This window comes from Siniperca chuatsi, linkage group LG1, assembly GCF_020085105.1.
Source record: "Siniperca chuatsi isolate FFG_IHB_CAS linkage group LG1, ASM2008510v1, whole genome shotgun sequence".
Taxonomy (NCBI): domain Eukaryota; kingdom Metazoa; phylum Chordata; class Actinopteri; order Centrarchiformes; family Sinipercidae; genus Siniperca; species Siniperca chuatsi.
In genome coordinates, this window is record NC_058042.1 from 34,787,040 (window position 1) to 34,814,234 (window position 27,195).

Consider the following 27,195-nt stretch of genomic DNA (forward strand, 5'->3'; position numbering starts at 1 on the left):
AGATTGTCACTGGGTACTTTTGTTCCAATCAAAGTGCTGCATTTTTTACTGCACAGACGATGTATGGGAGTTGGTCAGCGTGAACTTTGACATTGGAGACAGAGGTTTGTGTCCTATCTGTGGTTAAGTTTAGGCTACTAAAACACTTTGGTTAAGGTTTGGAAAAGATGGCGGTTTTGATTAAATATAGAAGAAGTAAGCACATCCTGTATCGTGCCAGCGTGGACTTATTCTAGTAACTAATATTACCCAAGACCACCATCTTTCCCTAACCTTAATCAAGTGCTTTGAGTTACCTAAACAAAACCATAAAAGCATTAAGGCCAGGTTATGCTTAAAACAAACTAGTTTGTTCATCTAACCATGTCTAAGGGCAAAAGTTCCACCTATCCCTTGTATTATATAATTATAATATTTTTGCTTAATAAGACACAAGGAAAATAAACACACAATTATTTGAAAAAGCAATAAAGAAAAAAGAAACAAGTCCTGGTGTAGATCCAACATCAGTCTGATTCCCTCATGTCATGGCAGTCAGAGACAGAAACAATAGATTGAATTTGCAGAAATTCAAAAGAAATGTATCCAAACCAGTCTCTGTACTACAATCTGAGCTGTCACACCAGCATCAGCAGGTTATGTTGGTCAGCCTGACACAATCTGGCAGTAACCAGACTGTTACTTGCAGAGTGGTGATTACTGGTAATTACCAGTCAGGCCCCTATTTGTATCCAAATGTGGACACACCTGGCACAAAGTCTGTATACAAGCTTGTTTTGTAAAAACAGTCAAACACAAGTATTGCTCTGTATGAACTATTTAACCAATAACTCAGATCATCCTCCAACCTGTTACACTGACAAACACCCATCCAGATGTGTTCATCAAAAGCAGTACTGGCGGCACTGGTTTATACTTAACATGAGTATCAGTGATACTGCAATTTAAACACGTTGTGTTTTATTTGTGTAGACATGCAAGTGATCGCCTTGTGTATCATAAATTTGTGCATGGAGGATACAGAACGGACATAAAATTGGCATGTGCTTGTGAGCCGCACGCACAGCTGTTGTATTCACTGTTGGTGGTTGACATATACAGCAACATGAAACAGGATGTGTTCAGTAAGCACTACCTGTGCGTTTTGGAGTCGAGGAAAAACACATGTCCAAATCCAGGCCAACATCTGTTTTCATCAGCCAAAAATGTTTCCATTGAAGAGGACTTTTGCCTGAACTCAGTCCAAAACCACGTTTGGATTTTACTAAATGGGTCCATTCTGCACAATACTGTAGCAAAATGAGATGCTCACGAGGATCTCTGTCTTCTAAACTACAGACTGCATTAAAAATTATTAATGAGAATAGTTATTATTTCATACTTACTTTTTACTTAATTGTTTTACTTAATATTTTTTCTTCCAGCTTTCGAGAAGCAAAATGTTGTTTCTAGAGGAAAGGGAATTACCAAACCAAATGCCAAAACATAGGGTACCTTAAAAAGGATGTCATAAAAAGAATGCACCCACCTAATTCTAATTGGATTTGGTTATATTTGATTTTTGTATCAATTTGTTTTCTATTTAATTGGCTGGATTATCCAAAAACAGACTCTCCCATATGGTTATTTTATCCATAAATTCTTTATGAACAACTATCGGCCGCAGTGACTTTTTGTCACAGTGAGGTTGCCAAAACCTGTGCTCACCAACTGCATCTGGCAACCCACGCTATAGCTACACAAAGGTACTAGTTGGATGGATAAACCTTGCCAAGAGAGTAAATATACACAAGGAGAAATGTTAAGACAGCAATGAAAAGAAATCTATGGAAAAGGACAAAATTATTATTTTTGTATAGGCTCAGTTCATTCATGAGTTTCACTCAATCCTATCTCAAGCTGATTTGACAGATTCTGGTCATGTGAGAGGGGACATGCTAACACTTTCTGATGAACATGCTTCAAAGAGAGTGCCCAAATCCAGATGTTTAATTGATTTATTGTTTAATTGATTTATTGATTGATAAATGGAACCATGAATTCTGCTGTCTACCAAAAACTCCTGAAGGAGAATGTCCGGCCATCTGTTTGTGAAGCTGAAGCGAACTTGGGTTCTGCAGCAGGACACTGATCCAAAACACACCAGCAAGTCCACCTCTGAATGGCTGAAGAACAAAATGAAGACTTTGGAGTGGCCTAGTCATAGTCCTGGCCTGAATCCTATTGAGATGCTGTGGCATGACCTTAAAAAGGCAGTTCATGCTCGAAAACCCTCCAATGTGGCTGAATTACAACAATTCTGCAAAGATGAGTGGGCCAAAATCCATCCACAGTGCTGTAATGTACTCATTGCAATCACAAACGCTTAATTGTAGTTGTTGCTGCTAAGGGTGGCCCAACCAGTTATTAGGTTTAGGGGGCAATCACTATCTCACACAGGGCCTTGTAGGTTTTTAGATTTTGTTTTCCCTTAATAATAACAACCTTCATTTAAAAACTGCATTTTGTGTTTACTTGTGTTATCTTTGACTAATATTTAAATTTGTTTGATGATCTGAAACATTTAAGTGTGACAAACATGCAAAAAAATAAGAAATCAGGAAGGGGGCAAACACTTTCTCACACCACTGTATGTATGCACTTGTTTTTTTGTGCTTTACTTCAGAAACTAGAGAATTATGCACCGCTATGCTGTACAATTTGTACTATTTCCATTCTGCAAGTAAAGAGCTTAAATCCAACTGATGACTCTGTTCTGATCGGAGCCCTTTAGTGGGCAAATTTCCAACAAACCAGTTTCAGTTTCTAGGGGAAACACTGCGCTGTTTTTTTCACTTTACTTAAAGCAAACACTTACCACTTATAGTGACTTATAACCAGCTTGTAATGTATTATATGTGCCTACATGTGTATGTTTTACCTTGTTCCAGCCACTGATTGGTTACACATCCAAGATCTAACAATGTAACCAAGCCAACCTAAACAGAACTACCAACAGCCCTGCCATAAAATCTACCTTTAGGAAGCTTACAATGTTCAGTTTTTGTTGACATTCAGTCTGAGATGTGTTGATTCATTTACAGTGGCTTGCAAAAGTATTCATATCCCTTGAACTTTTCCACATTTTTTAACGTTACAACCACAAACATAATTGTATTTTATTGGGATTTCATGTGCTAGACCAACACAAAGTGGTGCATAATTGTGAAGTGGAAGGAAAATTATACATGGTTATACAAGTTTTTTACAAAGAAAACTCTGAAAAGGATGGCATGCAAAAGTATTCAGCCCCTGAGTCAATACTTTGTAGAACCACCTTTCGCTGCAGTTACAGCTGCAAGTCTTTTGGGGTATGTCTCTACCAGCTTTGCACATCTAGAGACTGACATTTTTGCCCATTCTTCTTTGCAAAATAACTCAAGCTCAGTCAGATTGGATGGAGAATGTCTGTGAACAGCAATTTTCAAGTTTTATCACAGATTCTCAATGGGATTTAGGTCTGGACTTTGACTGGGCCAGTCTAGCACACAAATATGTTTTGATCTAAACCATTCCATTGTAGTTCTGGCTGTATGTTTAGGGTCATTGTCCTGCTGGAAGGTGAACCTACGCCCCAGTCTCAAGTCTTTTGCTGACTCTAACAGGTTTTCTTTCAAGATTGCCCTGTATTTGGCTCCATCCATCTTCCCATCAACTCTGACCAGCTTCCCTGTCCCTGCTGAAGAAAAGCATCCCCACAGCATGATGCTGCCACCCCCATGTTTCATGGTGGGGATGCTGTGTTCAGGTTGATGTGCAGTCTTAGTTTTCCACCACACATAGTGTCTTGCTTTTAGGCCAAAAATTTTGATCTCATCTGACCAGAGCACTTACCACATGTTTGGTGTATCTCCCACATGGCTTTTGGCAAACCGTAAACAAGACTAACGTAAACTTTTTTTTCAAGAATGGCTTTCTTATTGCCACTCTTCCATAAAGGCCAGATTTGTGGTGTGCACGACTAATAGTTGTCCTGTGGACAGATTCTCCCACCTGAGCTGTGGATCTCTGCAGCTCCTCCAGAGTGACCATGGGCCTCTTGGCTGCTTCTCTGATCAATGCTCTCTTTGCCCGGCCTGTAAGTTTGTGCTGGCAAAATTAGAATTCATAGAATTAGCACAATGTTAAATTATAGTGCCAGAAACAAAAGCTACATAAATATAATTTCCACTTTCCAGCTGTTTTTCAGTAAGGATGTGCAAATACACATCAATAACCTACATTGCAAAAAATAAATTAACAATAGTAATAGTAACAATAATGAATAAAATATAGCCACAACAGAAGGAGGCAGCTAAGTCGGCCAAAACTAAAGCCATGAGTAGCAACGAGTGGGTTTCAGGCTTCACAAAGCCGAGCAAAGTCACTTCAGCTACTTTAATTCTGCTTAAAGAAGGAGTGAGACCAATCACACTGATTTATATTCTGATTTGTGTTCATTCACGCCCATTTTTTGCATTTGTAGCGCCCCCTCGTTGTCGATTTGAATTAAACTTTCAAGAGTTTCAAGCCTTTTTTTGCTCAGCGGAAGGAATCAGCTCAATCGGCCAAAAATTACAGTTGCAGCCAGCAATGAGCAAAGTCACTTCAGCTTACTTAAGTTTGAAAGGAGTGAGACCAATCACACACTTGTTCCATCATCACAAAGCCTGTAACATTACAACAATTGTGCACTCAAAGTTCTGCCATTCAATTTCGTGCTAAGCCCCTCCATTTTGCGAAGATATTTTCGTTGATGGCGGCCCGTTTTTTGACTGATCTTGCTAATTTATAATAGAAACTTATACATCTCAGCAATGCTGTATAAAAATGTCGATAGAGTCAAAATTCAAAAAGTTCTATTCTACTGTTTTTCACAATATGCAAATTAATGGTCTGAGAGGCTTTTTTGTAGAGCACATTGAGCTTGACTTGTGAGAAATTTCAAGTCAATTGGAGTCATGGTGTGAGGGGCGTGGCCTTTCCAAAATAGCATTTTTGGGCCTTAATTACACCGCCACCATGTGGCCAATTGGGCTCAAATTTCTGTAGAAGCATTTGCACATAATTTCCAGTTATTGGGCCTAGTTCCATGTTTTTAGCTCATTCCAACTCATGGCAATTGGAGCATAAGAAAAATAATTATAATACACTGGCACAAACTCAGCTTCGCGGCTTGAACCCTAATAAACAATTGTAAATTTCTCTTTTAATACATTTTCAACAGTGCAGTTTAGTCGGCCACTCAGTCCCATGCAGCATAGGGAAAGATGAATCATAGTTTATATGGTCCAACAACTGCTTCCACCTGGCCATGATCTTCTGCAGCCCACAGCATTCTAACTGAAAACACAACATGAATGTTAAACCACAGATATTTTTTTTGTAAAATCGTACTATTACTGTTACATGGCCCAAAGTATATAGACACCTGAACGTCATACTTACATATGTGCTTGTTTAACATTTACTTTAAAACCTATGGCCATCTATATGGAGTTGATCCAACAAAAATGGAATGCAATTCTCTAGAATGTCATTGCTGTAGTATTAAGATTTCCATTCAATGCAATGATGATTCCTGGCTAGGGGTGGCTGTGGCTTAGTGGTAGAGCAGGTCGTCCACAAATCGGAAGGTTGGCAGTTTGATCCTCCTTTTTTCGATGCGTAATCTTGTGGATAATTCAAGATTCAAGATTGTTATTCGTCACATACACAGTTATACAACATGCAGTGAAATGTAATGAAATGTAAACTTGGCCTAGTCTCCAGAGACTGTGTAATTAAAAATGTGGCTGAATAAAGACTGAATGAATAAACTGCATAAAGGAGGAATAGATTAAATAAACATTGAACAAGGGGCATTATATTCAAGTCAGATGTATGCAGGCTTTTCAGGTAGCTTTTAACTCTATTGTGACATCATCTTTTGGGGGGGCAACATGAATAACTGAAGGCCTCTGTGGCATGGAAATGTCTTCAGTCATCCTTTCCAAATCCTCTCCCATGGTCAAAGAGTGTTGGCTACAGGAAAATGCACTGCCCTTGTTCTCTTCTAGGATCTTGTGTGATTCCTGACTGGGGAATGGAATGTCATAAGTTTGGCTCCTTTTGAATGGCTTGATGTGTTTTACGTTGTATTTGTTAGTAGCCCCTTCAGAATTAGACAGTGTAACAAGCTTGCCACATTGACTGAATGACATAAGGTACGGAAAAAACAGGCTTGTTTATTCTTCCTTTCTTTTCCCGCTTTCTCATGTTGAACAAAAGCACCTAATCTCCAACATGATAAATTGTATTTTGGTACTTCTTTTGTACTCGTTTTGCATATGCCTGCTTCTGTTTGTCCTGAGAATTGGAGATGTTTCCGCTTTTTTTTTTTTTGCAGAAATAGTTCCAAATTTCTTCCTCTAACCATGCACTGCATAACATTGATATTTATCATATGAAATACATATCAATAGTGAATAAATAGTAATAGATTGAATACATGAATAATATCAGTTATGCATGGTTAAAAGCAACACAGTTCTACATTGTAATTGCAACAACATTGTAACAACGTAATGAGTCACAAAGCTCTTGTGACAAAAGCCCTCTCTAAAAGCTTGAAAAAAACATATGTTATTTGTTTTCTCATCCAGGCCATTGGTTTTGGGATGACAGGGAGCTGTGACACTACTTTCAATACCCAAGATATTACAGAGGCTGTTGTTGAGCTAAAACAAAAAACTGTTACAATAAAAACAAAAATACAAACCAAGCAGAAAGCAATAATTCCTGAATTGTATTTACTACAATAGTAATTTTTTTAAAAAGCACATGCTTCATTCACAAATTCTCTTTCCTGGTCAGAGAAGATTCTTTTGGGACAACAATGTCTACATTTTTCCATTACACATGCGGCAGTGAAGTCCCGTCTCTTCACCTGCACAATACACACCCAGGCACGATAGCTAGCGCCAGCCCTTTTCCTGTTAGGAAAACTGTGGACTTGATGTACTGACAGGCTGGAGTTTGTCCAACCTGCACAAATGCAATAATTCACCATATTGAAAAATGGTGAAATGCAATGTAAAACTACCGAAAAAAGACAGACTCACTAAATTATAACCGCTCAGACTCACCATCACCTACTACCGCAAACTGAGCTGAGGCAGAGTCAGGGAAACCGACATCCTTATGTTACACAATTTGAAGCGATGTGTGACAAAAAATGTTTTTAAGAGCATTGCTGAAAATGGCTACTTTTTCCTCTGAATTATCTCTTGTAAAACATATTAAATTCTGCATTAACTATGGTGGTCAATGAGGGAAAACGCACTACAACTTGAGAATACACAGCAAATAGACAAAACACAAGCAAATTAAGAAAACATCATTAATTTGACAACACATGCGCAGCATTTAGAAAACAAATACAGAAATACAAATACACACAACACAACCACATACAGAAACACACTGCAAATACACAAAACGACAACGGCAGTGTTTCCAGAGGACACTAAAAAGGCTTGTGACTCATGAAGTCGGGTCCAGTCTGTATCATCCGTTCATTGTTTTTCTGTTATTTGTTTCGTACTGTTTCTACACTGTGCATGCACAGTCTGATCTGCAGCGTGCACTTACCTCGCAGGAGAATGCAGATTCAAAGAAAAGTTTGTAAAGCATTTTTGAAACTGAAAATTAAGGTAAATTTGAAGGAATTTGGAATAAAGGTTGGAAAACTACTGTTAATCAGAGATAATAACCAGGTTCATCAGTGATGACAGACGGACTGTAGCCTGTTATGAACGTTGGAGTGACCAAGTGCACATAAATAGTGTTTCTGTCATAACCACTCAATCTTCTCACAAATCATTAAAATTACTGATAAAATTCCACTTTTTCGCTCTGCAAGATCTTGTGAGGTGCATGCAGTTGTCACTTTCAGCACATATGCAGAGTAGAGCAGTAGCAGAACAACATAAACATAAACACATGATACATGGACCCGACTTCAGTAACTTCATGAGTCACAAACCGTAGCAAGAACAAGCCTGTCCAAGCCGTGTTCAGCACTTTATAGTGTCCTCTGGAAACAAACGTTATTGTTTTGTGTATTTGCAGTGTGTTTCTGTATGTGGTTATCTTGTTTTCTTAATTTGCTTGTGTTTTGTCTATTTGCATGTGTTTTCTTAAGTTGCAGTGCATTTACCCTTGTCAGCCACCGTAATAAACTTTTCAAAATGGTTGTTTCCAGGAAACAGAAAGTATAAATTTAGTAAAAAAAACAACAACCTGCAAGTTGCTCTTTAGGCTGAACCAAATGTAAAGCAATACTGATACTATTTCACAAATATATATAATATATGATATTGATCTGGGCTTAGAGTTTTAGTGTCTTATCATTTCATTGCTTTTTCACAGACCGTTTCAACCTCAAGAGAACATGATTATGTGAGATAACACATGCATGAAGAGAAATTTAAAGAAGTCTTTGTACTTTTCTTCTGAGGGAGGGTGTTGCTGAGCCAAGTTTACAGTGCATTAAGGAGTTACAGCATAGCTATGGCGAATTTTGTGTGTATGCTCCAAAGCTATGCCGTTGACTGCACTGAGGCTGACGTGCACCTCATTAAAGATGTAACTACACATTGGGGCTACAAAGATACCACGAGGTGACCACAAGAACCGTGATTGGTCAGCTTCGGCTGCTTGTGTTTTCTTGCACAAATTTCTGATACCAGTGGTGAAGATTGTTGAGAATGAAAACAGCAGTGACCCTGTTGTTCTGTTTAGGGTCCTGGAGACCCCCAGCCCTCTTCAACAGCTCAGAAAACATATTTAACATTGTTTTATCAGCTTGATACTTAATGACTTTTCCTAACTTGAGAATGAGAATTGTTTATTAACATATTTTGAACTGATGACCAGTTTTCGGAAGTTCATTACAGAAAATGATGCATGACTTCAGTTTGGGCACTTGGAGACCCAAGCTGTAAAACATGGTTTAGTAGTGGATGGATTTTCATATGTTTCACTGTTGAACTGAACCTACTCTGCCTGCTGTCTGTGTTTGGGTCTTCCAGTTTCCCGGCTTAAAACATGAAAGTGACAGTAGATGGGTGAAATCCAATGCTAAACTATAACTCAAAACCTTCTCTAGAGAGGGCCATCTGAATCTGATGCAAAGACAAATGAAGGATGGGTGGTATAACTCAAAATCTATGACAATTTTAGAATTGGCCATACCGTGATCCATACATACGTTACATACAACACTCCCCATTGTTTTACCTGGTTGTCAGTTGAGTGTGTTATCAAAAAAGTCCACCTGCAGCTTAGAAATGGAAGTGAGAAGAGAGATGACCTTGATCTTATCTGACCCTAGGTTTAAGGAAGTGTATTAATGTACAGTAAGTGTATTACCCAGTGTCTTCCATTAAATCATCAGTTAGTGTCAAACATTAGGACACAATTGTAACTGTTATTATGAAACTCAGTCATGTCATGTCACTGTGTTACAGGTATTGCTTATCTGGGCGGTGTCTGCACTGCCAAGAGGAAGTGTGTGTTAGCCGAGGACAATGGACTCAATTTGGCCTTCACCATTGCTCACGAGCTGGGACACAAGTAGGTTTCACTGTGCAAATATGCAAGTAACTTAAATAAGACAGGATAATAAACTATGTGCCAAAGGGTTACCATTCAAGAGTCAAATACAAAAAATGTATTTCTTTTGAACTGCTCAGATTTAGAATAGAACACTGTTCATACTGTATGTAACTCAGCAATCTCATATCTACCTTTTGCTGTTTATCTATGCATTTGTACATACTCTGCACTACAGCTTTTTGCATATCTGGTTAGATGCTAAACTGCATTTCTTTGTCTCAGTACCTGTACTCTGTGCACTGACAAAGTTGAATCTAATCTACTCTAATTTCTTCAAAGTTTCTGGTTGAGAATAATCTTTCACGATATTCAGAGCATTTTAGTGAAGCTGAACTTTTTAAAATGAAGAAAGAGATAGCAGGTAGTGTCCATTTTGTATGCAGTCTGAGCGATTTTCTGTACTACATTATTTTTAGTTGTAGTCAGGTTACCAACAAAACTAATGACAGAAAAGGTTACACTCTTTTCAAACACTGGCAAGAAATTTAAACTTTCACATTTTATTGATAAATATGGGTTCTGGACCTGGTAGATGCAGATAGTTAATATTAAGCCTTGCAGTGAGGGCAAAAAAAGTGACATCCGTTTGAGCCAAGCTCAACTGATCATTTCTTCACTCTGTGTGGCAATAAGATGTCTGTTAAAGCTGGATACATGCAGGCCACACATAAATCCCTCACTGACAGCCCAGTTACACAGGGGTAATGCCAAATTCACCTGAAAATCATGCCAGTGTATGAACCTTTAGTGGCATCTTTATGAGTGCCAAGCCCGTCGGGAGTTATCACAGTTTTCATCAAGCAGATTTACTCCAGCTCTGGGGACCAGGAAAGGTAACAAGCTGGACGTTATGGAAGTAGAGTTACATAAACACATACCACAAGGAATTATTGTCATGTTTTAATGGACCATGTTTCAGAAGCACAGCACACTATATCGGATGAAAAGGGTTTGGAGGCCGAGGACAGAACCAAGGTGCTTCTGTCAGACTGTTGCCACTGGATTGCTGGAAACCCAGCATTATAAAAGGCAGGATGTTGTAAATGAACCAATCAGCAATATACACTCCTGAGGCCAAACCCACAAATCCTGCCTGTCAGAAAGCGACACCTATAGGTTGACACTTACCGATCCTTGCAGGAACAGAGCACACACTTTCACACAAACACAGCCAACACAGAAAAAATTAAAAAACTAGACACAGGTTAAAAAAGACAATGTTTTAGTGCATCTGGTGAGGGGAGCAACATCTGCGAAATTTCTGCAGAAGTAACAATAATAGCCAGCCATTCCTAAGAAATGGCAGAGGTCACATCTGGTTTGAGGCACAGGGTAATCTAGGATGGCTTGGATTTTTTTCAGAGAGTGGGTACACCTGACCCTGGCCCACCTTTTATTGTCTGACGATTATTTAGCCTCTGTGGGCAACAACCGATGTTTTGGGGCCTTTGGTGTAGCTAGCAGATATCCAGATAACGTTCCGCCTCTTTTGCTCTCCACACAGACTGTTTACCTGCATGAAACTAAAGCCCGCTCCAACGTGACTGGTCAGTACTACTCGGACTACAAACGGAAACCAGAGCGTTTCCAATACCAAAGTCTTGTCCCTTGCCTACAGATTCTAGATTCATATGCAGATATCTGTTTATAAAGATTAATAACCGAAAAGATACGAGTTGGCTTTTGTGACTTTTTTTACTTTTCGAAAGGCTGTGCCAAAACGTGAAGTTTTATTAGGTTTGGGCACGAGCAGACACAGGGAATTCCATACACAGGAGCTGGGGACAGCTAACTCATTTTCCAACCAATAAGTGACCACCTGCTGTAGAAGTGCACAGAGAAAGACACAAGCACAACACACCACGGTTTTAACTACTTTTGACTTTCTCATGTGAAAATCCCCCCACTAACGTACTGATTAGTACATGTGTTACCAGAAAATTCCACACCAGTTATGGTGATGTATGGTGGTGTAATGACATACAGCCATATAATGATATCTATGTGAACAGTGAGGACATACAGTATATATTTGTCTAGTGGCCTGTCTGGTCTGGCCTGAATGGTCCTGGCCCAGTTGGACGGTTATCAGATGGTTAGTATCAGACCTATTCCCTCTGCTTTGAAGGCGCAATGCAGTGCCTTCAAAGCAGATGTCCTCATCTTCTGCAGTGGATGAGGACAAGTATGAGTCCTGAAATGTAATTCTGTATTACTTTGATTTCAACCAGGGGAAAAGAGTCTTGTAATTTATTAGTTTCTGAGTCTGTGCCTGAAGTTCAGACTAGGTTGTTTTTAATTTGCAAATGTAGGTCAGGGCTTTGGGTGGAAACCCACACACGCACAGTAACTGTGTCCAAGTGAACTCCTCCTTCCTTCCTCTGTTGGTCTCTATTTGTGTCTCTCTCACAGACATGCACTGTATGTGTGTGCACAGATGCACTGTGGGTAAGAGCTCCTTCCTGTCAGAGCTTCCCTCAGGCGATATATTGTTCCATCAATATGTTGCAGGAGTGTTTGTCTAAGATGTGCTGCTGGTTGAAGGGAATTCACTACACTGTGTTGGTTTTCCATTATGTTGCAAATGTGTGTCATGTAGCTGTGTGCTTATGCTTATACTGCTGTCTCAGTTGCTTTGGCACAATTCTCAAATGAAAATCATAAGTACATAGTCTACTAGAAAGAGACTTGCTCAAGGTCTGCACCTCGCTTTGTGTGCATTCTCAAACTTAGAAATTTAATGACAAACAATATTATGTTTATAATGAAAGAGTCAAACAATCAGTGTCAAGCTAAAATACAATATCCACTCACAGAATTCACAATAAGAATGGAGTGAGACTGAATTTGTATCATGGTACTAATCCAACAAGCCTCCTTTTGCAAGATTTATTAATTTCTCCTTTCCAGGGACACTGTTTCTGTTCCTACAGATTTCATAAAAGGAATATAACAATGTATTGTGTGATACAAATATCTGTCTACATAGGAGGTCAGACATTATTTTAGGCTGTCTGAGCAGCAGAGAAACTATGCCGTTCTCCTGCATCCACATAAAACAAAGCTGGACTGGAAGAGGATTTAATCAACGCAAACCTCATTTACAACTTGCATATACTGATCTGACCATAAAGTTAGCCATATGTATACAGAAAGGACTATGTTTCAGCTCCCAAGGTAAGCATTACACTGGGAACTGAGCACTATATTGTATGTGTCGACTTAACATGCTGCAAATATATTGATGTTTGGAAAAAATGCTTCAAAATATATCTACAAACATAGGGACTGAGAAGATGACTGGTTGACTCCTTTTTTTATTTGAGAACCACCTCCACTATTGTTTGACACAGTGTCTATGTATCAATGTCTTGTCTTCAGCATGGGAATGAGCCATGATGATGACCATGAGACCTGCACTGGTCACTCCCACATCATGTCTGGTGAATGGGTGAAAGGAAGAAACCCCAGCGACCTGTCCTGGTCCTCCTGCAGCCGTGATGACCTGGAGAACTTCCTCAGGTGAGACACAGCTAAATGCACCTGAGGTCTTGAAGATGATGGTTTTTTTTTGTTTGTTTGTTGTTGTTTTTTACTCCCATGCTGTAAGATGAACTGTATTTCACTGTTGGTCTCTTTTTTAACCCCCTCCCTGTGGTGTGTGGAAGTACATTCGGGGATCTGTATCCAGAGATTTGTCTGAGATTTTTTGAAAATCCTGCATTCAGATATTTGTGAAATTTTTCCTTTTGATGCTCCCTATGGAAACCGACAGTGTTCTTTATTAAATAAATAAAGAAGACATTATGAAGTAAGCACATAAATAAAGTGTGTAAAATATATAATTGAACCAACAATTTGTGAAATAATTATTAAAACTAAACTCATGTTTCATCATTAATTTTTAGTAACATAGTTTTATTGAATCTCATTTTTATTTCATTTTAGACATTTTTCAAAATGCCCTTTTTTAAGTCTGTTTTATTTAATAACGTCACATTTCATAATGTCACTTTTTATTTAATAATGACACATTGTATCTCCTAATGTCACTTTTCATGACAGTAGTGTTAACAGTCACCGCCCCCTGCCTTTCTTGTTGAGCTAGTAAGCTCAACAACTGCTAATAACTGTAGCCAGTTAGGTTGAGCAACAACCACCCTAAAGTTATTCTGAATCAACCTACTGCTGCTGTAACTAAACACAGTACAGACACAGTAACTAAACCTCTTTAGCTTTTAACAAGGCTGCACATGCTACCTAGCCGGCTAACTAGCTAGCCCGGCTTGTGGGCTTAGATTATTTCTCAGCAAGTGAAAAGCCAGTGTTAGCAGTGTTAGCTCCTGTTGGTTAGAGTAGAGTAACAGAAAAAGACTGGATGTCTTTTTGATCTTTACAGAGTTGTGTCTTTCTCTGAGTAACATCTTTAGAATCAAAATGCAGCCGAGGTAACTTAGCATTAATCAGCTAAACTTAGTTGCTGCTATTATCACTGTCTCTGCACTTTAAAGCTGAGTAATAAACCAAGCTCACAAACACACTAAGCACTCTCTTGCTCTCTCTTTCACGCTCTCTATTACATACACACACTTAACTGGGTTGCCAAGTGTGCCGACAGTGTCAGCATGTTGCCAGGACTCTCTGTGGGGCCTGTATGAGCTGCACCACTGGAAGTCCATGGTGGCCTTTATAACTATAGCATAATGGTGAAAGAATGGAAAATTTAACTCAGTCCTGCTCTGCCCAGCAAAGGCTACTCCAGCATCTGATTAAATTCTGGAATCGAATGGAATAGTGACTGTTACTACACATGCGCCCATACCTGCAACCTTGAGACCTCAAAAATATGGGGGATTTCAAAACTAAAGAGGGGGGTCTTGGGGTCCTCCTCAACAAAAATTTGAGATACTTCGTTTCTTGCATTCTGGTTTTCATTCTTTAAAGAATGAAAATAACATAATAATCAGTACAATGCAGCAGCATTCTCATGTTAAATATATTTAATTTTATTTTTAATTCTCAGAAAATAATACAGAATAATTCGCCCCTCTGGCGTGAATCTCTGGCATAAACTGATATTCATTCAAGTTTTAATTAATTCATTTCATTCATTCATTAATTTTTTTTGCCCCTGCACTCTTGCATAAGAAACGGGAATTCGTCTTTCCAGGACGTGTGAAATTTGCTTACGTATTTCTTACTACTCTCCATTTCTACTCTCCATTTCCGGCAGCGGCAGATGGCCGCACACCCTGAGTCTGGTTCTGTTTGAGGTTTCTGCCTCTTAAAAGGAAGTATTTCCTTGCCACTGTGGTTAAGTGCTTGCTCTTTGTGGGAATTGTTGGTTCTCTGTAAATAATATAAGGAGTACGGTCTAGACCTGCTCTATAGGTAAAGTGCAATGAGAACTTCTGTTTTAAATTGGTGCTATATAAATAAAATAAAATTTCTCTCTCCAACGAGGCGCGAGAGCATAGGCGCAAACGCACGCTGTACAGTGCCAGAAACAGGTTGTGATAAAGGAAAAAAAACGGTGTAAAAATTTGTCATAAATCGAGAGAATTGTGACACCCCCCCCCAGGAGGAAACCGGGATAGGTCAATGGAAAAACTCAGGAGGGTTGGCAAGTTTGTGCATGACCCAGCTGGCAGGGAACGTTCCTACAACATTGAGTAACATTCCCTACAAGTTTTGCAAATGTCACAGAAGAAACGTTATACGAAAACTTTAATATAATGTTCTAAGAATGTGCTCCTGCAACATTACATGTTGACAGTGGTATAACGTTATGCCTACCACATTCTACTAATGTTGTCAGGACGTTGTCAGTTTAATGTTCTTTGTGAAACTTTTCTGCAATGTTACATATTAACAAAGGTACAATGTTGTTTCTGCCACATTCTAATAACATTGTTGGGAAATTATCAATTAAACATGCCTTGTAGAACATTCCTGCAAGGTTACGTTTTGACAACAGTATAACTTTGTCTACCACATTCTAATAAAGTTGTCACAATGTTGTCAATTTAACGTTCCTTATAAAATGTCCTTTCAACATTACATGTTAAAAGGGGTACAACGTTCTGTCTGCAGCATTCTAAGAACGATGTTTGGAGGTTGAACATTCCTGTAATTTTTCATGAATGTTCTGAAAACATTCTTAGACACTGTCAATGTGATGTTCTTTGGAGAACATTCAAGCATGTTATGTTAATAGAGGGAGAATGTTCTGACTGCAACATTCTGAGAACTTTCTATAGACATTGTCACTGTAATGTTCCTTGGAACATTGTTGCAATTTTACATTTGGTTCCACAAACCACCCAGATAAAAATTCATAATCAACCTAGTTGTCCTTCAGAGCAAATACCTGAAACACAAAAGCTGTGAAGACGTAAGAATTGTGCCAGCTATACAGCATTTTGTTTAATTCAAGTAAAATTATTAGATTTTAATATAATTTGATTAATTTACTATGTCTGTTTACTATGTCATTTTACCCCTGGCTGTATTGAACAGTTGTTATTGAATGTTGTATGTTGTTCCCTGATTGCTTGCGCAATAAAGAGGAAGAAAAAATAAAGAGGATCAGATCAACAAAGCAATGGACCCCGGGACTGATCTTATAATCCATTCATGGACTGATCCACCAAGATGGCAGAGGCGGCAGATCCGTGCCACTGCCACGTTGGAGTAAGCAGAGCCAGCAGAGTCACTCAGCGTATCAGCCGAATCCACGCGTTTCGGCTGATACGCGTTTAACACGCGTTTTTCCACATCTTCCACCTGTTTGCCTGACAGACAGCACTCAATCACTCTCAGAGCAGCAGTCAGCAGATACTGACACTGCACCAAGGGTAGTTCAAGGTAAGTTAACTTTTCTTGTCTAAAATAGCCATTTGGACAGCTATCTGACTGGGAATTTGTTCTGGGAAATCTTTTAAGACATAGTTACTGTTGTCTTTTGTGGCAAGCTAATGTTAGCATGCTAACACCTCTTCTTTTAGCTTCCTTTTAACTTAGCAAATTTATAACATTAGCAACATTACACTAACATTAGCCACCATTTGTCTAACTTATTGTAAACTGTCAAAAGAAGACTGAATTTTAAATTTTATGTTTCAGTATAGTTTAAAGCAGGGCTGCCCCCAACCAAAGATTTTCCTAGTCAACTAGTAGTCATTAGTTCAAGCCATTAGTTGACTAGTCGTTGTACGCATGATTAATTTAATTATTTCTTTTTTTTTATCCATCAGAAAACTGTTTGAGTTCCAGGGCTGAGAAAGAATGTTATAAGTAACATTGTTATTACTGTGCTACATTACAGAGGAAAACATAACTGTAATAAGTCTTTAAAATACTAATTTTACAAGCACACAAAGCGAGCTGCTTGTTAACAACAATGCTAATAGCAAAAGTGGTAATGCTTCTGAATGTGTCTGAACAACCAGCAAGGAGACTGAACACTTTGTTAATGTATTTCAACACACTATAACATCGTCCCTCCCCAGTCAGTCAAGATAGGCAAGCATGATAAACTAAACCTTCACTGACTTAAAAAATGATATACATTTACAGTCTTCAACAAATAAACATTATTTTAAAAACAGAAAACACTTTGGTTTTGAAATTTTTACTTACCAAGTAAAGAATTTGTTTTCGTACTGGCAAAACTGATCAGGCTGATTTTTGGCTGCGGGGTGTACATCGTGTTCTGAGGCACCACGGTGAGGAGACTGGTAGGCCGAGCCAGTCTCGAGGAAAGTCATATCAGTCAATCATATATAAACTGTTGATTTTCAGTGAGAGGGAGATGGTATTTCTTGTTGAGAAAACTGGTCCCTGAGCAAAGTAAGATGTTATGGTCCAGTGTGTAACATTTAGGAGGAGCTATTGGCAGAAATGGAATATAATATTTATAAGTTTTCATTGATGTATAATCACCTGAAAATAAGAATCACTGTGTTCATTACCTTAGAATAAGCCATTTTTATCTAGATAGGGCCATTCGCGGGTTTTGCGGCCACCGTACTTTCTCCTACACGCTTGGAAAAGGAGGGTGAGGTGAGTGGTATTCAAATGGTTGCAAACTGCAATTTCACCGCTAGATGCCACTAAATCCTCCACACTGGACCTTTTAATACACACAGCAGAGATGCATGGGGGTCCTTATAACGTCTTCAAACATTTTTTAAATTAAATTTAGGAACCAAAAGCCATTCAATTTACCTGCTGAAGATAAACTTTTTATATTTTGCTACTGTAGTAACTTACAGAAAGAAATACAAGTTCAAAAGGTACTTTGAGACTGCCAAAGGTTATTGCTACTGCATCATTGGTCCAGGGTCAACACAGCGGTTGCCCTACTTCCAAGGTCTTCCAACTGTCTTGCTGTCTGAAAGCACCTTTACTTTTCTGAAGTCTTGTTTTAAAAAAAAACAACCAAAGTACTCGTCAATCAATTAATTCATTGATGTCTTCATATGTATATCTACAAATGTGTATATACTGTATTATAGATCAAGTTTCCTGTAGCTTTAAAAGCAGGGTGTCTGCAGGTTTGTGTAGGTTTAATATCACCCAAAAAAAATCTTTAAAAATTTAATCCATTAAAGTTTCTGAAATTTAATTTGATGTCAACATTATATAATGGTATTTTTCTTTTGTCCAAATTGGTTCTTCTTCTTCTACTTCTTTTAAAAGCTTTCAAAATTCAACCTGAATGTACTCAAATAATTGTGTATATATGTAAGTCCTTAAATTGGATCCTCTCTACAGACTATAGCCTCTCTTGACCCCCTGTTTAAAAAAACAAACAAATCTTGTGCCACCTGAAACCACCCCACGTGATTTAGATTAGATTTAGATTCTAATAATCTGTTTTAAATATATTGGTCTTTTTACAACTAATAAAGAAATGTAATGTCTAAATAAAATTTTAGCACAAAATATATCAGTGATGAGGTTATGCAAAGACTTTGAGGGGAAAAAAACAATTGCTTTAGGGAACATCTGAGTACAGATTCAAAGCATAAAACTGGGTGAAACTGCACTCTAGTTTTCCACGCTGTGTGACATGGAAGTTACATATGCACACACATTTAACTTAAAAGTATGAATTTTAGCCCTGCTTTAAGCTGAAAGTCTGTAACTTCAGTTTCTCATTGTGGGAAGTTTGACCACTGAGTGTCACATAGTTTTCTGCTTTGAATCTGTACTCTGTACTTCACTGATTCAATTTTTGCACACTTTATGTACAGTATACATTCTCGTTTTTTTCTGCAACAAAATTTTTAGTTTTTGTCACAGGTTTACAAATGCTGTTTACAGAGGCTTGCGTTTGAATTTTTTGAGTGAACCAACCCTTTTGACATTGCATCAAAGTGTTTTTTATTTTTGTTCGTTCTTCTAAGATGTCTGTGGCAAGATTCATCCAACAATAGCCCAGCAGGTGTTTGAAAACCTGACTACAAAAACCTACACCTGGGACTCAGGTGAGTGTGAAGGATTTGTGTAAGAGCTTCCAGGTATAATAATGCTTTACTGTGTTCCTGAAAGATCTAATTTAGTGTTCCTGTGTAGGTGGTTAACCAGAATCCTGTGGTGTCCTCGATGAACTGTCAAAGGAGGATTTTGACACACCCACCACCATGACATTCCCTTCCACTATTCCCACATTCCTTGTGTATGTGCATGCACACATATACACACACTGCAGACCTGCTGACAGCTCCACGCAACTCTGCCAACCACATTCCAGATGATTTCTCTTACTTTTGAAGGACTGGTATCACATTGGTTTGAAAATCTTGCAAAAAAGTGTGTTTTTGATCATGATGTGACAATAACTCCCTAACATACATTTTTCTCTTTTCCCCTTAAGTCGATGTACAGTATCTCAACTATTTAAAATAAAGGTCTTTGTCTTTGGACAGAGTTTAGCTGCACAGCTTGAGTTTGTACTGACTGACCCACAGGTGGGAGAGTGAGGGTGAGTATGGAAGCCAATAGGGGGCTATATTAGAAAATTGCATTTAAATTTTTATTGTGACTTAATGCTTGCATAAATGGAAAGTCAGATTACATTGTTTATATTTCATTTTCAAATTTGAATATTGCCCACTGTACAGCAAGGTACGACTGAAAATTAAATGTCAGACAGCTTTTCCATTTTAATTTTAATATGGTCATATAACACCCATACAAGTATATGAAAATGAGAATGCATATTGGATTATTGTATTTTAATTTTTACTTAAATAACACATGGACAATTATAATGCTATTGTGGAATTTCATTTAATTTCATTTTCAAGTTTACATTATCATTTTAATATAGTCCACTATAGGCTTCCGTGATGAGGCTAAAGACTTTAAAATGTGTTCAAACATTAAAATGCTCTTTTAAACATTTAAGAAGTCAAAAGATTTAGAATTCCAGTGCTATATTGAAATGTTAGCCCATTCAAATAGTTACTTTTTTGAAATTGAAAGCACAGTAACATGTTTAACTTAATGGGACTGAATGTTACATTACACTTGTTTTACATAACCACAGAGGAAACGTTCACGGAACACTTTACAACCTACCCACTAAAAGCATTCCTGGAACTAAAAACTGCAACTTGGGAAAAACATAAGAATGTTGTGTTCTAGTACTTTTTTCTTAAAAACATTTAAAAACTGTTTTTAAAAACGTTTTCAGAACAATGCACAATAATGTTCTTATACCCGTAGAAAAAAAATTCTAGGAACACAAGAGGGTGTGCCTTACGTCATTATTGGCACGGCAGTGATGCAGTCAGGACCGAGGAGCACCTTCGAGTGTAATATTGCGATTATACAGTTGCCAACAAAATAAGAGAATCAAAATGTATTCATATTATGGGGCAATTTGCTCTCAAAATAAAAAAACTTTTTGCTAGTGTTATCGCCATTTCCCTGGAAACACATGGGGTCTGACTAATAACTGGAAAACGATCAGTCGCATCAGTAGAATCCTATGTAATGAAACCTAGTTTACTACTCCAGCAAGTAGGCCGACCCTTAATAACTACCTAGCAACAGAGACTATTTCTGTTGATTCAGCCAGCCAACTTGAGCTAATGCTTAATCTTGCTAGCTTAATCTTGCTATAACTAAGATATCGGCTGAGAATTTTTTTTCCATGGACAGATTTAGCTACGTCCATGAACTTCACATGTATTTTTAAGCTAGTAGTGCCGTGTTGGCGACTCACCCACACAGCTGATAGAGAATGAGTGTAACATCAAGGCTGAACAGATTTTCCATGTGATCCAAACATTTCCAATAACTCCAGAGTATTGTAAAGTCCAAAAGTCAATTTATTGAAAAAACATAGTTGTAAAAAATTCCCATTTACACTCAAGAAATATCACTTTCGAATGGGCAAATTATTATGGACTGTTGTTATACTGAACATATTCATGCTCCCCAGAGAATGAACCCTCTCCACTTCAGACACTCCATGAGCTTTCCTCTAGCGTCACCCTCAAGACAATGAACCCTTAGAATTTTGATGACTGTATCACCTTTCCTCTAGAGCCAGGTGATAAATTAAAGGAAGAAGCTGAATAAAAACTTAACGCAGATGCTTGCATACAGGACATGAGTACATTCAGCACTGAATGTTTTGATGAGTGTAAAAATTATGTGAATCATATGCTATGACCCTCAGTCACCAGATCTAACTGATCATCTATGGGAGATTTTGGAGCAACATGTTAGACAGTGTTCTCCACCACCATCATCAAAACACCAAATGAGAGAATATCTTAGAAGAATGCTATTCATTCCTCTAGTAGAGTTCCACACTTGAATCTGACAAGGAGCAATGAAGCTGTGCTTGAGGCTCATGGTGGAACCTGTCCTTGCTGAGACACTTTGTTACTTTTTCCTTTCATTTGGCCACGCTTCTGCTCAAGCTCAGTCCCACCCGCCTTACAATGCCACTACATAATAAGTTCAAAACACTATGATGCGCTCTCCCAACTCACCTGAGAAAATAGGTCCAGCCTGTGGTAAGAGAGTTAGCCATCTGTTAGCTTGCCTACCTTCGGAAACGTGCTTTTGTAGCCCGCCTCCCAGGCTGTTAAACTCCTGGAGCCGACAGCACACCACTGACCGACTATGGGAGGTAACCTCAGCACTACCAGAGAAATTACATAGGTAGTATTGCCAGCAAGAGGATTACTCATGTGGGAAATTCTATGACCTATGATATACTGTATATAACTAAACAATGGACTTTATCATGGGTGAATGACCTGTGGAGTTAAGAATTGGGCACTGCTTGTATAATATACTGTTGGTGTAAACAGAGACAATTCTGTATGTGTTGCTGGTTGTAAGATGAATGTGTTTTTTTTTTAATGGTCGTAAGGTCCAAATTATGAACCTTTTGCAGGATTTGATCATTTCATGAGTGTTTATTCGTGTTTTTGTTTGTTTGGTGGTTATAATCCTGATTAAAGTTCAACTGAAATTAGATTGCATTTTTTGTTGTATATTACAGCATACGTATCTGCTCTGTTAACCACACTCACCGGGGAAAGGTGCACTGCTAACGTCAGTTTGGAGGCGAGATAGCTAATTAGCTGGTCAGCTGCAGCATATTAAACATGTAAACGTATTTGCAAATGTCACTTCGGTCCCTTTTAGATGTTAGTGTGGTCTTTACTCCTCAATACCACAGCTTACAACACACTGTCTGCCCTTGGCTTGTAAGCTACAGCACAATTTGTTTACTTTGTCTTTTGTTCCCCTGCCACCAATACCAGAGCTCAGCCTTCCAGTTTCTGTCAATCAAACACAGACATGGACATGCCCTTCCAGTCGGCTGAGACGAAAAGGAACATTTCTGATATTTCCCCAAAGACCTTTTCTTCCTTTTTAATAGTATAAAACTATTAACAATACACTTAAGACACATGTTGACATTATTCTTGACTGTAAAAAGGATGACAATGTGATTTCAGTTCAACTGTAAGTACAAAAGTATTATCAGCAAAATGTACTTTAAGTATTAAAAAGTACAAATACTCGTCCTCCATTTAATTGAACCTGGAAGTGAAGCATCCCTGTTAGACTCCAGCTTCATCTGGGTACCGGTCATTCATCTAAAAGACTGAAATTGAAATAAACTGAGAGCCTGACTGTCGTATTCAGAGCTGTTAGGTCCCACCCATATCTGCCTAACGTCTAAAGAACATTATGAGGGCCAGTTTCCAACTGAGTAAATGTAAAATTAGGGTTTATGCTAAAAACCTGTTTTACATTCATGAATCTGTCCCTGCGCACTCTCAGATCTTAACTTGCAGATTGATCACAGCTCAAATGTGTTATTTACTGATTTAGTTATTATGTTGTGAATAAACACCCATCCACTATCTGAGGTAAGAAACTCAGCTGAATTGCATTGATGCAACGGCATGCCTACTAACAGGCCGAGTGTGATTTATCAGACTTGGAAAACAGTCTGTGAAGCAGTACAAGAGGCATAGAAATGTCTCCAAATCACTGATACCAAAATCATATACACACAGAAAATGGACACTAATTTTCTCTTATAGAAAAGTCCTCCGCTTACAACACCAAAGACCCATCACTGTCATTAATGTCAAGCCATCTGGGCTTGTGTGCTGTCAGGAGGTGGCAGCAGGTCTGAGTGAAGGATATTTATGTTCTTGTCAGATAATAGATGTGTTGCAGTAGCCAACACTCCACAGACCAGTATGTAACCTAATTGTTGACAATCACTGATCTAATCTGACATATCCACATATGTTAACATAATTAGGCATTATTACGGTTGTTATAACTTTTTCATTATAACAAGTATTTGTATTAGTGATTGCGATCTTAAAGGTACTCTGTGGAGTTTTTGACCTCTAGTAGCGCTATGGAGCAGTTCTTTTTTTTTTTTTTTACAAGTGGCGCCCAATTTGTTTGTCTCTCATTTCACAGTATTCCACTGACCTACAGGTGGCAGTAACACGCCACGATATGCAGCAATGTCTCAGCAAAGACAGGGAAGAAGAAGACTACTAGCTAGTAAACATGGATGCTTGTAAACATGGATGTAAACATTGCAGGATACACACTCTCAATTTATTAAAACTTATGCTGATGCAGCTTCACAGTAATGTGACAGCATTTAAATTTAGACTTTAGTACTTGTGTTGTGTGACATTGTGTTGTTGGAGGTGTTACAGAAATGAAAGGCCCTAGTAAGGCCTGTTGGGACTTTTACCTAAAAGTGTTTCAGGCATGAAAGGGGCTCATGACTCCTAGCAGCCAGTATCCATTTTGGGCAATTCTTCACTACTTAAGTTGTGCCCGATTGCTAATGTTATAGTATATACAAATTATAGTTTTATGAGTAAGCTGAAGGTTAAAAAAGCTTCAGAGGCTTTATGGTGGAAGTTTCTCCTTTTTATTAACTGTAACAATCATCTTTCCCTAAATCTAAATCTAAGTGTTTTAGTTGTCTAAAAACCTAACCATACCTGTTTGTGAGAACAACAATCTTTCCATAACCTTAACCATACCATAGTTGCCATGCCCAGATATTGCAGAAAGCAGGAATTTTAACATTGTGGCATTGGATGCAATGTGGGGTTTTGCAGAATCGTCCAATATTAATATTCCTGTTTGGCGATAGAGTTGCTTCTAGGTAGAAATATGCGCGTTGACCAAAGCCTGAGCAAAAAGATTAACTTTATGCCTTATTAACCAGAAAGGCTGTTTTATCTGGATGACAGAAGTTCAGAAGGATAAAGAGGAATTCTAAATACTGTAATGAATTTATGATGTTGACCTGCAGAATGAATTTGTTGATGAATGGTGTTTGGAAAAGATGCCCAACGATGGACAGCAGCACAGTTCTGACGTGCACTCCTGTCACATAATTTAGTTATATTGAATGGTTTCTCAGACTGAATTCATTTTTCATGATCCTCTGATGACACCAGCCTGTTTACACTTATTTATTGGAGGTGCTTGGATTAATACTGTAAGTGAACAAGGCTAATTTGATGTTTGTGAGTAATGTTTTGTGCTGCCTCTGGTCCATGGTGAAATTCCTAAGTCAGTAGTCAGTCATTGGCAGGAGTGGATTCAGTGGCAAATCCAGTCATGGGGCATTCATCATACCTCATTCTCAGGAATGATGGTATTAAGAGGATTAGTGATTGCCATGGATACAGTCATTTACCTTTCTTTTTCCTCTGCTTCCCTGAACCAACCAGTGGTGGAACATAAATAAGTACATTTACTCAAGTACAGTTTTGAGGCATTTGTACATAACTTGTATTTCTATTTTATGCCACTCTATTAGTTAAACTATACTACATTTAAAAGGGAATTAATTGTACATTATATTTCACTTCATTTCAGATGCAAAACATATGACCAGTTTAAACAATATGATGTAATGTTCTTAAATAAACAACCCAAAAGTATTAGCCTGGCATCGCCAGACTAATTTGCAAATGCATATAAGTCTATAATCTCTCAGTTCATTTTCGATTTCCAAAGGACATTACCTGTATCAACAGGCGCAGACCTGCCTCTGGATGCAATTGGATAGACCTACAACCAATCAGAGCAACAAAACGTGTGACGTAGTGCTGAGCGACACATGCAAGTTAGGGCGGTGCTTGGTCCATTTTCAAGCAGGAAAAAAAGGTATGTTAAATAGTTAAAATGAGCTTCACCTCAACCAGCTACAACATTTAATACTGCTTACATGTTAATGCATCAGTAATAATAATCCACTTGTAAAATAGATAACACATTGGAAGGAGGCATTCTTCATAATGAGTACTTTAAGTACATTTTACTGATAATACCTGTGTACTTTTACTTAACTCAAATTTTGAAAGCAGGACTTCTACTTTTAATGGATTATTTTGTTAGAATTTATATAATAGTTATGTTATAATAGTTTAGCTACTTTAACATAGATAAAGGACCTGAATACTTCTTCCACCAGTATGACCAGCATATTGCTGCACCCTCTCTCTTCTTTTGTCCTGAAAGCATTCTTTTCTTATAACATCTTTTTTGCCTCATCCTCTCTCTCTTTCTCGAATGCAGTTTTGTTTTCTTGTATTATTATTTTTGTCACTATTTTCACGAGGGTCAGGTAAGAAGGGCAATAGCGGTGCCATCATCTAATGAGTCAGTTGATGTGACAGGGAAACTAACATTAGTAATGTTTAGTAATACTGCTACTGATGTCAGGGGTTGCAGCAAAAATGTTACCGTCTAGAGTTTTACAATGAATGCTTTACTGTCCCTCTTGTTTTTTTCCCTTAGAAATGCCCACTGGGATAGCTCTCTTTCACTGTTAGGTCATTCTACACAGCATCAAGCTGTGTAGAATGACCTGTTACCCCAAACACTGGACAGTGTTGTTTGCAACAAATATGTTTAGATGCGCAGTTTCAGTGGCTCGTGTCCATTATTCGTAGTGTGCAGGTGGACACATTGACAGTGATAAAGGAAGCATTTTGTAAGTTATTGCAGATTATATAAATAAGAACATAATTGTATATATCTATATATGTAATTGTATATATCTAAACATCATGCAATAGTATATCTATAGAAATTGGGGCCCCTCTTATTTGGTGGCCCCAGGCAGTTGCCTACCTTGCCTAATGGTAAAGTCTGCCCTGCTCATTTTGGACTGTATCTTAATCTGCAAACTGCATTTTTACAGAATAAGATGAATGCATTCTGCTGGACAAAAAGCCCCATCACCCCTACACAAATAGCAGACAGACATTATACATACAAAAGAGTCTTAATTTGGCTCATACTGTATATCCTTTGATGTCACCATTAATGCTCATCTACATCTGCTTTCAAAATAACAGCATTGTTCAAATCTTCCCCGTTGTAAATGCCAAGTCTCTTTTGGATTCACATTTATGAAAAACTCTTGGAAATAAAACAGTTCACTGGTAAGCACACAGTGTCAATCCTTCTCTTGTGTGTCTTTCAAACAGGTCCAAAGCCAGTGCCTGCCTACTGCACACAGACCCCAGGAGCCGTTACCAGGTCCGGCTTCCTCCCAAGCTGCCAGGCATGCACTACAGTGTGGATGAACAATGTCAGATCCTGTTTGGAACCAATGCCACTTTCTGCAATGACATGGAGGTTCAACACACTTCATTTGTACTAGTATTTTAAATGTCACATATTATTCGGTTTTCAGAACATATTTATTGTATAATGTGGCCTAAAACCAGGAGATCCATTGATATTTAGAATGTACTCCAAAAAAGGATAGGCTATATTTGGAATTATTGGAATACTTGGTATTAGATAAAAAGGTTATAATACAGTAAATCAAATTTTTAAAAAAAGATTATGATATAACTGTATTCAGAAAAACCTTCCAGAAAGACCAAAAACTAATTGTTGGGTTGTTACAGCCCGCAACGTACAGCATAATTATTCTGGAGTTATGGTCTAATTTTTTGTACT

At 38.1% G+C, this 27,195-nt stretch overlaps 1 protein-coding gene across 3 annotated transcripts in view; it reads left to right on the forward strand.

The window, feature by feature from the left end:
• Positions 1–27,195, forward strand: part of adamts17 (ADAM metallopeptidase with thrombospondin type 1 motif, 17) — a 302,033-nt gene that overhangs the window by 157,705 nt on the left and 117,133 nt on the right. For all 3 annotated transcript variants that reach the window (XM_044189615.1, XM_044189625.1, XM_044189606.1), the window contains exons 8-10: positions 9,531–9,636; positions 13,060–13,200; positions 26,715–26,865. In XM_044189615.1, the coding sequence (XP_044045550.1) occupies positions 9,531–9,636; positions 13,060–13,200; positions 26,715–26,865 (398 nt within the window). The remainder of the gene's footprint in view (positions 1–9,530; positions 9,637–13,059; positions 13,201–26,714; positions 26,866–27,195) is intronic.